This window comes from Salvelinus alpinus, chromosome 15 (assembly GCF_045679555.1).
Source record: "Salvelinus alpinus chromosome 15, SLU_Salpinus.1, whole genome shotgun sequence".
Lineage (NCBI taxonomy): Eukaryota > Metazoa > Chordata > Actinopteri > Salmoniformes > Salmonidae > Salvelinus > Salvelinus alpinus.
In genome coordinates, this window is record NC_092100.1 from 5,699,902 (window position 1) to 5,717,319 (window position 17,418).

Genomic DNA, 17,418 nt, shown 5'->3' on the forward strand with positions numbered 1-17,418 from the left:
TAGTTATAGTCAGGGAGGGAGGGACTTATATAGTTATAGTCAGGGAGGGTCTTATATAGTTATAGTCAGGGAGGGAGGGACTTATATAGTTATAGTCAGGGAGGGAGGGACTTATATAGTTATAGTCAGGGAGGGAGGGACTTACAGTGGGGAGAACAAGTATTTGATACACTGCCGATTTTGCAAGTTTTCCTACTTACAAAGCATGTAGAGGTCTGTAATTTTTATCATAGGTACACTTCAACTGTGGGAGACGGAATCTAAAACAAAAATCCAGAAAATCACATTGTAGGATTTTTAAGTAATTCATTTGCATTTTATTGCATGACATAAGTATTTGATCACCTACCAACCAGTAAGAATTCCGGCTCTCACAGACCTGTTAGTTTTTCTTTAAGAAGCCCTCCTGTTCTCCACTCATTACCTGTATTAACTGCACCTGTTTGAACTCGTTACCTGTATAAAAGACACCTGTCCACACACTCAATCAAACAGACTCCAACCTCTCCACAATGGCCAAGACCAGAGAGCTGTGTAAGGACATCAGGGATAAATTGTAGACCTGTACAAGGCTGGGATGGGCTACAGGACAATAGCCAAGCAGCTTGGTGAGAAGGCAACAACTGTTGGCACAATTATTAGAAAATGGAAGAAGTTCAAGATGACGGTCAATCACCCTCGGTCTGGGGCTCCATGCAAGATCTCACCTCGTGGGGCATCAATGATCATGAGGAATGTGAGGGATCAGCCCAGAACTACACGGCAGGACCTGGTCAATGACCTGAAGAGAGCTGGGACCACAGTCTCAAAGAAAACCATTAGTAACACACTACGCCGTCATGGATTAAAATCCTGCAGCGCACGCAAGGTCCCCCTGCTCAAGCCAGCGCATGTCCAGGCCCGTCTGAAGTTTGCCAATGACCATCTGGATGATCCAGAGGAGGAATGGGAGAAGGTCATGTGGTCTGATGAGACAAAAATAGAGCTTTTTGCTCTAAACTCCACTCGCCGTGTTTGGAGGAATAGAAGGATGAGTACAACCCCAAGAACACCATCCCAACCGTGAAGCATGGAGGTGGAAACATCATTCTTTGGGGATGCTTTTCTGCAAAGGGGACAGGACGACTGCACCGTATTGAGGGGAGGATGGATGGGGCCATGTATCGCGAGATCTTGACCAACAACCTCCTTCCCTCAGTAAGAGCATTGAAGATGGGTCGTGGCTGGGTCTTCCAGCATGACAACGACCCGAAACACACAGCCAGGGCAACTAAGGAGTGGCTCCGTAAGAAGCATCTCAAGGTCCTGGAGTGGCCTAGCCAGTCTCCAGACCTGAACCCAATAGAAAATCTTTGGAGGGAGCCGAAAGTCCGTATTGCCCAGCGACAGCCCCGAAACCTGAAGGATCTGGAGAAGGTCTGTATGGAGGAGTGGGCCAAAATCCCTGCTGCAGTGTGTGCAAACCTGGTCAAGAACTACAGGAAACGTAAGATCTCTGTAATTGCAAACTAAGGTTTCTGTACCAAATATTCAGTTCTGCTTTTCTGATGTATCAAATACTTATGTCATGCAATAAAATGCAAATTAATTACTTAAAAATCATACAATGTGATTTTCTGGATTTTTGTTTTAGATTCCGTCTCTCACAGTTGAAGTGTACCTATGATAAAAATGACAGACCTCTACATGCTTTGTAAGTAGGAAAACCTGCAAAATCGGCAGGGTATCAAATACTTGTTCTCCCCACTGTATATAGTTATAGTCAGGGAGGGAGGGACTTATATAGTTATAGTCAGGGAGGGAGGGTCTTATATAGTTATAGTCAGGGAGGGAGGGACTTATATAGTTATAGTCAGGGAGGGAGGGACTTATATAGTTATAGTCAGGGAGGGTCTTATATAGTTATAGTCAGGAAGGGTCTTATATAGTTATAGTCATGGCGGGAGGGACTTATATAGTTATAGTCAGGAAGGGTCTTATATAGTTATAGTCAGGGAGGGAGGGACTTATATAGTTATAGTCAGGGAGGGAGGGACTTATATAGTTATAGTCAGGGAGGGAGGAACTTATATAGTTATAGTCAGGGAGGGTCTTATATAGTTATAGTCAGGAAGGGTCTTATATAGTTATAGTCAGGGCGGGAGGGACTTATATAGTTATAGTCAGGGAGGGAGGGACTTCTATAGTTATAGTCAGGGAGGGAGGGTCTTATATAGTTATAGTCAGGGAGGGAGGGACTTATATAGTTATAGTCAGGGAGGGAGGGACTTATATAGTTATAGTCAGGGAAGGTCTTATATAGTTATAGTCAGGGAGGGAGGGACTTATATAGTTATAGTCAGGGAGGGAGGGACTTATATAGTTATAGTCAGGGAGGGTCTTATATAGTTATAGTCAGGGAGGGTCTTATATAGTTATAGTCAGGGAGGGAGGGACTTATATAGTTATAGTCAGGGAGGGAGGGACTTATATAGTTATAGTCAGGGAGGGAGGGACTTATATAGTTATAGTCAGGGAGGGAGGGACTTATATAGTTATAGTCAGGGAGGGAGGGACTTATATAGTTATAGTCAGGGAGGGAGGGTCTTATATAGTTATAGTCAGGGAGGGAGGGACTTATATAGTTATAGTCAGGGAGGGTCTTATATAGTTATAGTCAGGGAGGGTCTTATATAGTTATAGTCAGGGAGGGAGGGACTTATATAGTTATAGTCAGGGAGGGAGGGACTTATATAGTTATAGTCAGGGAGGGAGGGACTTATATAGTTATAGTCAGGGAGGGTCTTATATAGTTATAGTCAGGGAGGGTCTTATATAGTTATAGTCAGGGAGGGAGGGACTTATATAGTTATAGTCAGGGAGGGAGGGACTTATATAGTTATAGTCAGGGAGGGAGGGACTTATATAGTTATAGTCAGGGAGGGAGGGACTTATATAGTTATAGTCAGGGAGGGAGGGACTTATATAGTTATAGTCAGGGAGGGTCTTATATAGTTATAGTCAGGGAGGGAGGGACTTATATAGTTATAGTCAGGGAGGGAGGGACTTATATAGCTATAGTCAGGGAGGGAGGGACTTATATAGTTATAGTCAGGGAGGGAGGGACTTATATAGTTATAGTCAGGGAGGGTCTTATATAGTTATAGTCAGGGAGGGAGGGACTTATATTGTTATAGTCAGGGAGGGTCTTATATAGTTATAGTCAGGGAGGGTCTTATATAGTTATAGTCAGGGAGGGAGGGTCTTATATAGTTATAGTCAGGGAGGGAGGGACTTATATAGTTATAGTCAGGGAGGGAGGGACTTATATAGTTATAGTCAGGGAGGGAGGGACTTATATAGTTATAGTCAGGGAGGGAGGGACTTATATAGTTATAGTCAGGGAGGGAGGGACTTATATAGTTATAGTCAGGGAGGGTCTTATATAGTTATAGTCAGGGAGGGAGGGACTTATATAGTTATAGTCAGGGAGGGAGGGACTTATATAGTTATAGTCAGGGAGGGAGGGACTTATATAGTTATAGTCAGGGAGGGTCTTATATAGTTATAGTCAGGAAGGGTCTTATATAGTTATAGTCAGGGAGGGAGGGACTTATATAGTTATAGTCAGGGAGGGTCTTATATAGTTATAGTCAGGGAGGGAGGGACTTATATAGTTATAGTCAGGGAGGGAGGGACTTATATAGTTATAGTCAGGGAGGGAGGGACTTATATAGCTATAGTCAGGGAGGGAGGGACTTATATAGTTATAGTCAGGGAGGGAGGGACTTATATAGTTATAGTCAGGGAGGGTCTTATATAGTTATAGTCAGGGAGGGAGGGACTTATATTGTTATAGTCAGGGAGGGTCTTATATAGTTATAGTCAGGGAGGGTCTTATATAGTTATAGTCAGGGAGGGAGGGTCTTATATAGTTATAGTCAGGGAGGGAGGGACTTATATAGTTATAGTCAGGGAGGGAGGGACTTATATAGTTATAGTCAGGGAGGGAGGGACTTATATAGTTATAGTCAGGGAGGGAGGGACTTATATAGTTATAGTCAGGGAGGGAGGGACTTATATAGTTATAGTCAGGGAGGGTCTTATATAGTTATAGTCAGGAAGGGTCTTATATAGTTATAGTCATGGCGGGAGGGACTTATATAGTTATAGTCAGGAAGGGTCTTATATAGTTATAGTCAGGGAGGGAGGGACTTATATAGTTATTGTCAGGGAGGGAGGGACTTATATAGTTATAGTCAGGGAGGGAGGGACTTATATAGTTATAGTCAGGGAGGGTCTTATATAGTTATAGTCAGGAAGGGTCTTATATAGTTATAGTCAGGGCGGGAGGGACTTATATAGTTATAGTCAGGGAGGGAGGGACTTATATAGTTATAGTCAGGGAGGGAGGGACTTATATAGTTATAGTCAGGGAGGGAGGGACTTATATAGTTATAGTCAGGGAGGGAGGGACTAATATAGTTATAGTCAGGGAGGGTCTTATATAGTTATAGTCAGGAAGGGTCTTATATAGTTATAGTCAGGGCGGGAGGGACTTATATAGTTATAGTCAGGGAGGGAGGGACTTATATAGTTATAGTCAGGGAGGGAGGGACTTATATAGTTATAGTCAGGGAGGGAGGGTCTTATATAGTTATAGTCAGGAAGGGAGGGACTTATATAGTTATAGTCAGGGAGGGAGGGACTTATATAGTTATAGTCAGGGAGGGAGGGACTTAAATAGTTATAGTCAGGGAGGGAGGGACTTATATAGTTATAGTCAGGGAGGGGGGACTTATATAGTTATAGTCAGGGAGGGAGGGACTTATATAGTTATAGTCAGGGAGGGAGGGACTTATATAGTTATAGTCAGGGAGGGAGGGACTTATATAGTTATAGTCAGGGAGGGAGGTGACTTATATAGTTATAGTCAGGGAGGGAGGGACTTATATAGTTATAGTCAGGGAGGGAGGGACTTATATAGTTATAGTCAGGGAGGGAGGGACTTATATAGTTATAGTCAGGGAGGGCTATATAGTTATAGTCAGGGAGGGCTTATATAGTTATAGTCAGGGAGGGAGGGACTTATATAGTTATAGTCAGGGAGGGAGGGACTTATATAGTTATAGTCAGGGAGGGAGGGACTTATATAGTTATAGTCAGGGAGGGTCTTATATAGTTATAGTCAGGGAGGGAGGGACTTATATAGTTATAGTCAGGGAGGGAGGGACTTATATAGTTATAGTCAGGGAGGGAGGGACTTATATAGTTATAGTCAGGGAGGGAGGGACTTATATAGTTATAGTCAGGGAGGGAGGGACTTATATAGTTATAGTCAGGGAGGGAGGGACTTATATAGTTATAGTCAGGGAGGGAGGGACTTATATAGTTATAGTCAGGGAGGGAGGGACTTATATAGTTATAGTCAGGGAGGGAGGGACTTATATAGTTATAGTCAGGGAGGGAGGGACTTATATAGTTATAGTCAGGGAGGGAGGGACTTATATAGTTATAGTCAGGGAGGGAGGGACTTATATAGTTATAGTCAGGGAGGGAGGGACTTATATAGTTATAGTCAGGGAGGGAGGGACTTATATAGTTATAGTCAGGGAGGGAGGGACTTATATAGTTATAGTCAGGGAGGGAGGGACTTATATAGTTATAGTCAGGGAGGGAGGGACTTATATAGTTATAGTCAGGGAGGGAGGGACTTATATAGTTATAGTCAGGGAGGGAGGGACTTATATAGTTATAGTCAGGGAGGGTCTTATATAGTTATAGTCAGGAAGGGTCTTATATAGTTATAGTCATGGCGGGAGGGACTTATATAGTTATAGTCAGGAAGGGTCTTATATAGTTATAGTCAGGGAGGGAGGGACTTATATAGTTATAGTCAGGGAGGGAGGGACTTATATAGTTATAGTCAGGGAGGGAGGAACTTATATAGTTATAGTCAGGGAGGGTCTTATATAGTTATAGTCAGGAAGGGTCTTATATAGTTATAGTCAGGGCGGGAGGGACTTATATAGTTATAGTCAGGGAGGGAGGGACTTATATAGTTATAGTCAGGGAGGGAGGGACTTATATAGTTATAGTCAGGGAGGGAGGGACTTATATAGTTATAGTCAGGGAGGGAGGGACTAATATAGTTATAGTCAGGGAGGGTCTTATATAGTTATAGTCAGGAAGGGTCTTATATAGTTATAGTCAGGGCGGGAGGGACTTATATAGTTATAGTCAGGGAGGGAGGGACTTATATAGTTATAGTCAGGGAGGGAGGGACTTATATAGTTATAGTCAGGGAGGGAGGGACTTATATAGTTATAGTCAGGGAGGGAGGGTCTTATATAGTTATAGTCAGGAAGGGAGGGACTTATATAGTTATAGTCAGGGAGGGAGGGACTTATATAGTTATAGTCAGGGAGGGAGGGACTTAAATAGTTATAGTCAGGGAGGGAGGGACTTATATAGTTATAGTCAGGGAGGGGGGACTTATATAGTTATAGTCAGGGAGGGTGGGACTTATATAGTTATAGTCAGGGAGGGAGGGACTTATATAGTTATAGTCAGGGAGGGAGGGACTTATATAGTTATAGTCAGGGAGGGTCTTATATAGTTATAGTCAGGGAGGGTCTTATATAGTTATAGTCAGGGAGGGAGGGACTTATATAGTTATAGTCAGGGAGGGAGGGACTTATATAGTTATAGTCAGGGAGGGAGGGACTTATATAGTTATAGTCAGGGAGGGAGGGACTTATATAGTTATAGTCAGGGAGGGAGGGACTTATATAGTTATAGTCAGGGAGGGTCTTATATAGTTATAGTCAGGGAGGGAGGGACTTATATAGTTATAGTCAGGGAGGGAGGGACTTATATAGTTATAGTCAGGGAGGGAGGGACTTATATAGTTATAGTCAGGGAGGGAGGGACTTATATAGTTATAGTCAGGGAGGGAGGGACTTATATAGTTATAGTCAGGGAGGGAGGGACTTATATAGTTATAGTCAGGGAGGGAGGGACTTATATAGTTATAGTCAGGGAGGGTCTTATATAGTTATAGTCAGGGAGGGTCTTATATAGTTATAGTCAGGGAGGGAGGGACTTATATAGTTATAGTCAGGGAGGGTCTTATATAGTTATAGTCAGGAAGGGTCTTATATAGTTATAGTCATGGCGGGAGGGACTTATATAGTTATAGTCAGGAAGGGTCTTATATAGTTATAGTCAGGGAGGGAGGGACTTATATAGTTATAGTCAGGGAGGGAGGGACTTATATAGTTATAGTCAGGGAGGGAGGAACTTATATAGTTATAGTCAGGGAGGGTCTTATATAGTTATAGTCAGGAAGGGTCTTATATAGTTATAGTCAGGGCGGGAGGGACTTATATAGTTATAGTCAGGGAGGGAGGGACTTATATAGTTATAGTCAGGGAGGGAGGGACTTATATAGTTATAGTCAGGGAGGGAGGGACTTATATAGTTATAGTCAGGGAGGGAGGGACTAATATAGTTATAGTCAGGGAGGGTCTTATATAGTTATAGTCAGGAAGGGTCTTATATAGTTATAGTCAGGGCGGGAGGGACTTATATAGTTATAGTCAGGGAGGGAGGGACTTATATAGTTATAGTCAGGGAGGGAGGGACTTATATAGTTATAGTCAGGGAGGGAGGGTCTTATATAGTTATAGTCAGGAAGGGAGGGACTTATATAGTTATAGTCAGGGAGGGAGGGACTTATATAGTTATAGTCAGGGAGGGAGGGACTTAAATAGTTATAGTCAGGGAGGGAGGGACTTATATAGTTATAGTCAGGGAGGGGGGACTTATATAGTTATAGTCAGGGAGGGAGGGACTTATATAGTTATAGTCAGGGAGGGAGGGACTTATATAGTTATAGTCAGGGAGGGAGGGACTTATATAGTTATAGTCAGGGAGGGTCTTATATAGTTATAGTCAGGGAGGGTCTTATATAGTTATAGTCAGGGAGGGAGGGACTTATATAGTTATAGTCAGGGAGGGAGGGACTTATATAGTTATAGTCAGGGAGGGAGGGACTTATATAGTTATAGTCAGGGAGGGAGGGACATATATAGTTATAGTCAGGGAGGGTCTTATATAGTTATAGTCAGGGAGGGAGGGACTTATATAGTTATAGTCAGGGAGGGAGGGACTTATATAGTTATAGTCAGGGAGGGAGGGACTTATATAGTTATAGTCAGGGAGGGAGGGACTTATATAGTTATAGTCAGGGAGGGTCTTATATAGTTATAGTCAGGGAGGGAGGGACTTATATAGTTATAGTCAGGGAGGGAGGGACTTATATAGTTATAGTCAGGGAGGGAGGGACTTATATAGTTATAGTCAGGGAGGGTCTTATATAGTTATAGTCAGGGAGGGAGGGACTTATATAGTTATAGTCAGGGAGGGAGGGACTTATATAGTTATAGTCAGGGAGGGAGGGACTTATATAGTTATAGTCAGGGAGGGAGGGACTTATATAGTTATAGTCAGGGAGGGAGGGACTTATATAGTTATAGTCAGGGAGGGAGGGACTTATATAGTTATAGTCAGGGAGGGAGGGACTTATATAGTTATAGTCAGGGAGGGAGGGACTTATATAGTTATAGTCAGGGAGGGAGGGTCTTATATAGTTATAGTCAGGGAGGGAGGGACTTATATAGTTATAGTCAGGGAGGGAGGGACTTATATAGTTATAGTCAGGGAGGGTCTTATATAGTTATAGTCAGGGAGGGAGGGACTTATATAGTTATAGTCAGGGAGGGAGGGACTTATATAGTTATAGTCAGGGAGGGAGGGACTTATATAGTTATAGTCAGGGAGGGAGGGACTTATATAGTTATAGTCAGGGAGGGAGGGTCTTATATAGTTATAGTCAGGGAGGGAGGGACTTATATAGTTATAGTCAGGGAGGGAGGGACTTATATAGTTATAGTCAGGGAGGGAGGGACTTATATAGTTATAGTCAGGGAGGGAGGGACTTATATAGTTATAGTCAGGGAGGGAGGGACTTATATAGTTATAGTCAGGGAGGGAGGGACTTATATAGTTATAGTCAGGGAGGGAGGGACTTATATAGTTATAGTCAGGGAGGGTCTTATATAGTTATAGTCAGGAAGGGTCTTATATAGTTATAGTCATGGCGGGAGGGACTTATATAGTTATAGTCAGGAAGGGTCTTATATAGTTATAGTCAGGGAGGGAGGGACTTATATAGTTATAGTCAGGGAGGGAGGGACTTATATAGTTATAGTCAGGGAGGGAGGAACTTATATAGTTATAGTCAGGGAGGGTCTTATATAGTTATAGTCAGGAAGGGTCTTATATAGTTATAGTCAGGGCGGGAGGGACTTATATAGTTATAGTCAGGGAGGGAGGGACTTATATAGTTATAGTCAGGGAGGGAGGGACTTATATAGTTATAGTCAGGGAGGGAGGGACTTATATAGTTATAGTCAGGGAGGGAGGGACTAATATAGTTATAGTCAGGGAGGGTCTTATATAGTTATAGTCAGGAAGGGTCTTATATAGTTATAGTCAGGGCGGGAGGGACTTATATAGTTATAGTCAGGGAGGGAGGGACTTATATAGTTATAGTCAGGGAGGGAGGGACTTATATAGTTATAGTCAGGGAGGGAGGGACTTATATAGTTATAGTCAGGGAGGGAGGGTCTTATATAGTTATAGTCAGGAAGGGAGGGACTTATATAGTTATAGTCAGGGAGGGAGGGACTTATATAGTTATAGTCAGGGAGGGAGGGACTTAAATAGTTATAGTCAGGGAGGGAGGGACTTATATAGTTATAGTCAGGGAGGGGGGACTTATATAGTTATAGTCAGGGAGGGTGGGACTTATATAGTTATAGTCAGGGAGGGAGGGACTTATATAGTTATAGTCAGGGAGGGAGGGACTTATATAGTTATAGTCAGGGAGGGTCTTATATAGTTATAGTCAGGGAGGGTCTTATATAGTTATAGTCAGGGAGGGAGGGACTTATATAGTTATAGTCAGGGAGGGAGGGACTTATATAGTTATAGTCAGGGAGGGAGGGACTTATATAGTTATAGTCAGGGAGGGAGGGACTTATATAGTTATAGTCAGGGAGGGAGGGACATATATAGTTATAGTCAGGGAGGGTCTTATATAGTTATAGTCAGGGAGGGAGGGACTTATATAGTTATAGTCAGGGAGGGAGGGACTTATATAGTTATAGTCAGGGAGGGAGGGACTTATATAGTTATAGTCAGGGAGGGAGGGACTTATATAGTTATAGTCAGGGAGGGAGGGACTTATATAGTTATAGTCAGGGAGGGTCTTATATAGTTATAGTCAGGGAGGGAGGGACTTATATAGTTATAGTCAGGGAGGGAGGGACTTATATAGTTATAGTCAGGGAGGGAGGGACTTATATAGTTATAGTCAGGGAGGGTCTTATATAGTTATAGTCAGGGAGGGAGGGACTTATATAGTTATAGTCAGGGAGGGAGGGACTTATATAGTTATAGTCAGGGAGGGAGGGACCTATATAGTTATAGTCAGGGAGGGAGGGACTTATATAGTTATAGTCAGGGAGGGAGGGACTTATATAGTTATAGTCAGGGAGGGAGGGACTTATATAGTTATAGTCAGGGAGGGAGGGACTTATATAGTTATAGTCAGGGAGGGTCTTATATAGTTATAGTCAGGGAGGGTCTTATATAGTTATAGTCAGGGAGGGTCTTATATAGTTATAGTCAGGGAGGGAGGGACTTATATAGTTATAGTCAGGGAGGGAGGGACTTATATAGTTATAGTCAGGGAGGGAGGGACTTATATAGTTATAATACTGGACTGCCCTCCAGACGAGGTTCTGTTGCCCCTCTGCAGAATACTGGACTGCCCTCCAGACGAGGTTCTGTTGCCGCTCTACAAAATACTGGACTGCCCTCCAGACGAGGTTCTGTTGCCCCTCTACAGAATACTGGACTGCCCTCCAGACGAGGTTCTGTTGCCCCTCTACAAAATACTGGACTGCCCTCCAGACGAGGTTCTGTTGCCCCTCTACAAAATACTGGACTGCCCTCCAGACGAGGTTCTGTTGCCCCTCTGCAAAATACTGGACTGCCCTCCAGACGAGGTTCTGTTGCCCCTCTGCAAAATACTGGACTGCCCTCCAGACGAGGTTCTGTTGCCCCTCTACAAAATACTGGACTGCCCTTCCAGACGAGGTTCTGTTGCCCCTCTACAAAATACTGGACTGCCCTCCAGACGAGGTTCTGTTGCCCCTCTACAAAATACTGGACTGCCTTCCAGACGAGGTTCTGTTGCCCCTCTACAAAATACTGGACTGCCCTCCAGACGAGGTTCTGTTGCCCCTCTACAAAATACTGGACTGCCTTCCAGACGAGGTTCTGTTGCCCCTCTGCAAAATACTGGACTGCCCTCCAGACGAGGTTCTGTTGCCCCTCTGCAAAATACTGGACTGCCCTCCAGACGAGGTTCTGTTGCCCCTCTACAAAATACTGGACTGCCCTTCCAGACGAGGTTCTGTTGCCCCTCTACAAAATACTGGACTGCCCTCCAGACGAGGTTCTGTTGCCCCTCTACAAAATACTGGACTGCCTTCCAGACGAGGTTCTGTTGCCCCTCTACAAAATACTGGACTGCCCTCCAGACGAGGTTCTGTTGCCCCTCTACAAAATACTGGACTGCCTTCCAGACGAGGTTCTGTTGCCCCTCTACAAAATACTGGACTGCCCTCCAGATGAGGTTCTGTTGCCCCTCTACAAAATACTGGACTGCCCTTCCAGAGGAGGTTCTGTTGCCCCTCTACAAAATACTGGACTGCTGTCCAGACGAGGTTCTGTTGCCCCTCTGCAAAATACTGGACTGCCCTTCCAGACGAGGTTCTGTTGCCCCTCTACAAAATACTGGACTGCCCTCCAGACGAGGTTCTGTTGCCACTCTACAAAATACTGGACTGCCCTCCCAGACGAGGTTCTGTTGCCCCTCTGCAAAATACTGGACTGCCCTACAGACGAGGTTCTGTTGCCCCTCTACAAAATACTGGACTGCCCTCCAGACGAGGTTCTGTTGCCCCTCTACAAAATACTGGACTGCCCTCCAGAGGAGGTTCTGTTGCCCCTCTACAAAATACTGGACTGCCCTCCAGAGGAGGTTCTGTTGCCCCTCTACAAAATACTGGACTGACCTCCAGACGAGGTTCTGTTGCCCCTCTACAAAATACTGGACTGCCCTACAGACGAGGTTCTGTTGCCCCTCTACAAAATACTGGACTGCCCTTCCAGACACAATGAAAATGTCAACTTGTAAAAGCAAAGATAGGTCAATGTGGACGTGTGTAGTTTGGTTGCCAAACAACAACAGAACCTCTATTCAGTGTTAATATTGTTGTTAAATCCTCATTTCCTGTGGTGTGTGTGTGTGTGTGTGTGTGTGTGTGTGTGTGTGTGTGTGTGTGTGTGTGTGTGTGTGTGTGTGTGTGTGTGTGTGTGTGTGTGTGTGCAGGTGTGTGCGTCCGTGCATGTGTTCGTTTTACATTTGGTAGGTGTTGTGTGTGCTTGTGTGCATTCTTGCGTGCACAAGTTAGTTTGTGTGTTCTCTTGGGGCAGCAGAGCGAGACCCAGAGTGTCTCAGTGTGAAAGAGCTAGTTTCCATCCCCCAGCATGCTCCTGAAACCTCACCAACCTTCCTACTACACTGAATAACGGAGAGCGGTCATAAAAGGGATCCAGGCCTTCGCTGGAGCCGCCTCGGCACGGCTCTCCCTCATCATCATCATCATCGAGCTCCGAGCACGGGTCGTCCAAAAAGATATCATCGTCCAGATCCCCCAAAGCCTCCAACTCCTCCTCCCCTCCTCGCCCCTCCGGCCGAGTGTCGGCCAGCTCAGTTAGCTCGGAGGTGGAGAGGGTGGGGGAGGGAGTGGGGGAGGGAGTGGGATCACTCATGCGCTCGCTCATGCACACGTTGAAAAGGGGGTTGCTGGTAGGGGGCGGGGGTGCAGCCAGAAACATGGGATGTAAGTTAGATAGTGGCCTACAACAGGACAGATAGAAAAACACTGGTAGGTTAAATCTATTTGGAGGAATAGGTAGGGTACCAGTAGAAAAACTCTGTCGTGTTCACTAGGTAGGAAATGTAAGAAAATGGTCCCGGAATGGAAAGTAAACTAAGAGGTACCATTGTGAACATTTGACTACAGTGTGCCTTAATGAACATGACCCTTGGCCCGTTCAGGTTCACATGGAAGACTCTGGATGTGGTTTTAGCTGGTTAATCTACTGAAGTTATCTGTCAACGACTACTGGAGAAGAGTTACAAATAAATTCAAATTCTATTTGTCACATGCGCTGAATACAACAGGTGTAGAACTTACCGTGAAATGCGTACTTACAAGCCCTTAAACCAACAATGCAGTTCAAGAAATATAGTTTAAATAAACTAAAAGTAAAAAAAAATGTTTTTTAAAGTAACTAAATAAAATAACAATACCGAGGCTATATTACAGGGGGTACCAGTACCGAGTTAATGTGCGGCAGTAGAGGTTAGTTGAGGTAATTTGTGCATGTAGGTAGGGGTGAAGTGACTATGCACAGATAATAAACAGTGAGTAGCAATAGTGTAAAAACAAAGGGGGGGGGGGGTCAATGTAAATAGTCCGGGTGGCCATTTGATTAATTGTTCAGCAGTCTTATGGCTTGAGGGTATTTTTATTTTTTATATTTAACTAAGCAAGTCACTTATTAAGAACAAATTCAATGATGGCCTACCCCGGCCAAACCCTAACCTGGAAGACGCTAGGGGACTCCCAATCACAGCCGGTTGTGATACAGCCTGGAATCGAACCAGGGTCTCTAGTGGCGCCTCTAGCACTGAGATTCAGTGCCTTAGACCACTTCGCCACCTGTGAGCTGTTAACAGAAGCTGTTACGTGAGCCTTTTGTGACCTAGACTTGGCACTCTGGTTCCGCTTGCCATGCGGTAGCAGAGAGATCAGTCTATGACTTGGGTGACTGGAGTCTTTGGCAATGTTTTGGGCCTTCCTCTGACACCGCCTTGTATTTAGGTCCTGGATGGCAGGAAGCTTGGCCCCAGTGATGTACTGAGCTGTACGCACTACCTTTCCCTATTTCCTTCATGCTGCTCTTTAGAACTATGAACTATGAACCTGTTGGGGTTGATGTGAACTATGAACTATGAACCTGCTGGGGTTGGTGTGAACTATGAACCTGCTGGGGTTGGTGTGAACTATGAACCTGCTGGGGTTGGTGTGAACTATGAACTATGAACCTGCTGGGGTTGGTGTGAACTATGAACCTGCTGGGGTTGGTGTGAACTATGAACCTGCTGGGGTTGGTGTGAACTATGAACCTGCTGGGGTTGGTGTGAACTATGAACCTGCTGGGGTTGGTGTGAACTATGAACCTGCTGGGGTTAGTGTGAACTATGAACCTGCTGGGGTTGGTGTGAACTATGAACCTGCTGGGGTTGGTGTGAACTATGAACCTGCTGGGGTTGGTGTGAACTATGAACCTGCTGGGGTTGGTGTGAACTATGAACCTGCTGGGGTTGGTGTGAACTATGAACCTGCTGGGGTTGGTGTGAACTATGAACCTGCTGGGGTTGATGTGAACTATGAACCTGCTGGGGTTGATGTGAACCATGAACTATGAACATGTTGGGGTTGATGTGAACTATGAACCTGCTGGGGTTGATGTGAACTATGAACCTGCTGGGGTTGGTGTGAACTATGAACCTGCTGGGGTTGATGTGAACTATGAACTATGAACCTGCTGGGGTTGATGTGAACTATGAACCTGCTGGGGTTGGTGTGAACTATGAACCTGCTGGGGTTGGTGTGAACTATGAACCTGCTGGGGTTGGTGTGAACCATGAACCTGCTGGGGTTGGTGTGAACCATGAACCTGCTGGGGTTGATGTGAACTATGAACCTGCTGGGGTTGGTGTGAACCATGAACCTGCTGGGGTTGGTGTGAACTATGAACCTGCTGGGGTTGGTGTGAACCATGAACCTGCTGGGGTTGGTGTGAACCATGAACCTGCTGGGGTTGGTGTGAACTATGAACCTGCTGGGGTTGGTGTGAACCATGAACCTGCTGGGGTTGGTGTGAACTATGAACCTTCTGGGGTTGGTGTGAACTATGAACCTGCTGGGGTTGGTGTGAACTATGAACCTGTTGGGGTTGGTGTGAACTATGAACCTGCTGGGGTTGGTGTGAACCATGAACCTGCTGGGGTTGGTGTGAACTATGAACCTGCTGGGGTTGGTGTGAACCATGAACCTGCTGGGGTTGGTGTGAACCATGAACCTGCTGGGGTTGATGTGAACTATGAACCTGCTGGGGTTGGTGTGAACTATGAACCTGCTGGGGTTGATGTGAACTATGAACTATGAACCTGTTGGGGTTGATGTGAACTATGAACCTTCTGGGGTTGATGTGAACTATGAACCTGCTGGGGTTGGTGTGAACTATGAACTATGAACCTGCTGGGGTCGGTGTGAACTATGAACTATGAACCTGCTGGGGTTGGTGTGAACTATGAACTATGAACCTGCTGGGGTTGGTGTGAACTATGAACCTGCTGGGGTTGGTGTGAACTATGAACCTGCTGGGGTTGATGTGAACTATGAACATGTTGGGGTTGGTGTGAACTATGAACCTGCTGGGGTTGGTGTGAACTATGAACCTGCTGGGGTTGGTGTGAACTATGAACCTGCTGGGGTTGGTGTGAACTATGAACCTGCTGGGGTTGGTGTGAACTATGAACCTGTTGGGGTTGATGTGAACTATGAACCTGCTGGGGTTGATGTGAACTATGAACCTGCTGGGGTTGATGTGAACTATGAACCTGCTGGGGTTGATGTGAACCATGAACCTGCTGGGGTTGATGTGAACCATGAACCTGCTGGGGTTGGTGTGAACTATGAACCTGCTGGGGTTGGTGTGAACTATGAACTATGAACCTGCTGGGGTTGGTGTGAACTATGAACCTGCTGGGGTTGATGTGAACCATGAACCTGCTGGGGTTGATGTGAACTATGAACCTGCTGGGGTTGATGTGAACTATGAACCTGTTGGGGTTGATGTGAAATATGAACTTGCTGGGGTTGGTGTGAACTATGAATTATGAACCTGCTGGGGTTGGTGTGAACTATGAACCTGCTGGGGTTGGTGTGAACTATGAACCTGCTGGGGTTGGTGTGAACTATGAACCTGCTGGGGTTGATGTGAACTATGAACCTGCTGGGGTTGGTGTGAACTATGAACCTGCTGGGGTTGGTGTGAACTATGAACCTGCTGGGGTTGATGTGAACTATGAACCTGCTGGGGTTGGTGTGAACTATGAACCTGCTGGGGTTGGTGTGAACTATGAACCTGCTGGGGTTGGTGTGAACTATGAACCTGCTGGGGTGGGTGTGAACCAGGAACCTGCTGGGGTTGGTGTGAACCATGAACCTGCTGGGGTTGGTGTGAACTATGAACCTGCTGGGGTTGGTGTGAACTATGAACCTGCTGGGGTTGGTGTGAACTATGAACCTGCTGGGGTTGATGTGAACTATGAACCTGCTGGGGTTGATGTGAACTATGAACCTGCTGTGGTTGGTGTGAACTATGAACCTGCTGGGGTTGGTGTGAACTATGAACCTGCTGGGGTTGGTGTGAACCATGAACCTGCTGGGGTTGGTGTGAACCATGAACCTGCTGGGGTTGGTGTGAATGAGATCTTCACTAGTGTACCTCTGCCATGTTTCTAGTTGCGGCTGTAGTGTTGTGGTAGTGTTGTAGTAGTGTTGTGGTAGTGTTGTGGTAGTGTTGTGGTAGTGTTGTAGTAGTGTTGTGGTAGTGTTGTAGTAGTGGTGTGGTAGTGTTGTGGTAGTGTTGTAGTAGTGTTGTGGTAGTGTTGTAGTAGTGTTGTGGTAGTGTTGTGGTAGTGTTGTGGTAGTGTTGTAGTAGTGTTGTGGTAGTGTTGTAGTAGTGGTGTGGTAGTGTTGTGGTAGTGTTGTAGTAGTGTTGTGGTAGTGTTGTAGTAGTGTTGTGGTAGTGTTGTAGTAGTGGTGTGGTAGTGTTGTGGTAGTGTTGTGGTAGTGTTGTGGTAGTGTTGTAGTAGTGTTGTGGTAGTGTTGTGGTAGTGTTGTGGTAGTGTTGTGGTAGTGTTGTGGTAGTGTTGTAGTAGTGTTGTGGTAGTGGTAGTGTTGTGGTAGTGTTGTAGTAGTGTTGTGGTAGTGTTGTAGTAGTGTTGTGGTAGTGTGGTAGTGTTGTAGTAGTGTTGCGGTAGTGTTGTAGTAGTGTTGTGGTAGTGTTGTGGTAGTGTTGTGGTAGTGTTGTGGTAGTGTTGTAGTAGTGTTGTGGTAGTGTTGTGGTAGTGTTGTGGTAGTGTTGTAGTAGTGTTGT

General features: G+C 45.1%; 1 protein-coding gene across 23 annotated transcripts in view; it reads right to left on the reverse strand.

Annotated features, from left to right (window-relative positions):
* The window catches only part of LOC139539409 (kinesin-like protein KIF1A), a 242,293-nt gene that overhangs the window by 61,187 nt on the left and 163,688 nt on the right, over positions 1–17,418 (reverse strand). For 15 of the 23 annotated variants that reach the window (XM_071342327.1, XM_071342325.1, XM_071342320.1 and 12 more), the window contains one exon: positions 12,689–12,985. The exons of the other annotated variants lie outside the window; for them this stretch is intronic. In XM_071342327.1, coding sequence (XP_071198428.1) covers positions 12,689–12,985 — 297 coding nt within the window. The remainder of the gene's footprint in view (positions 1–12,688; positions 12,986–17,418) is intronic. 23 annotated transcript variants of the gene reach the window in all.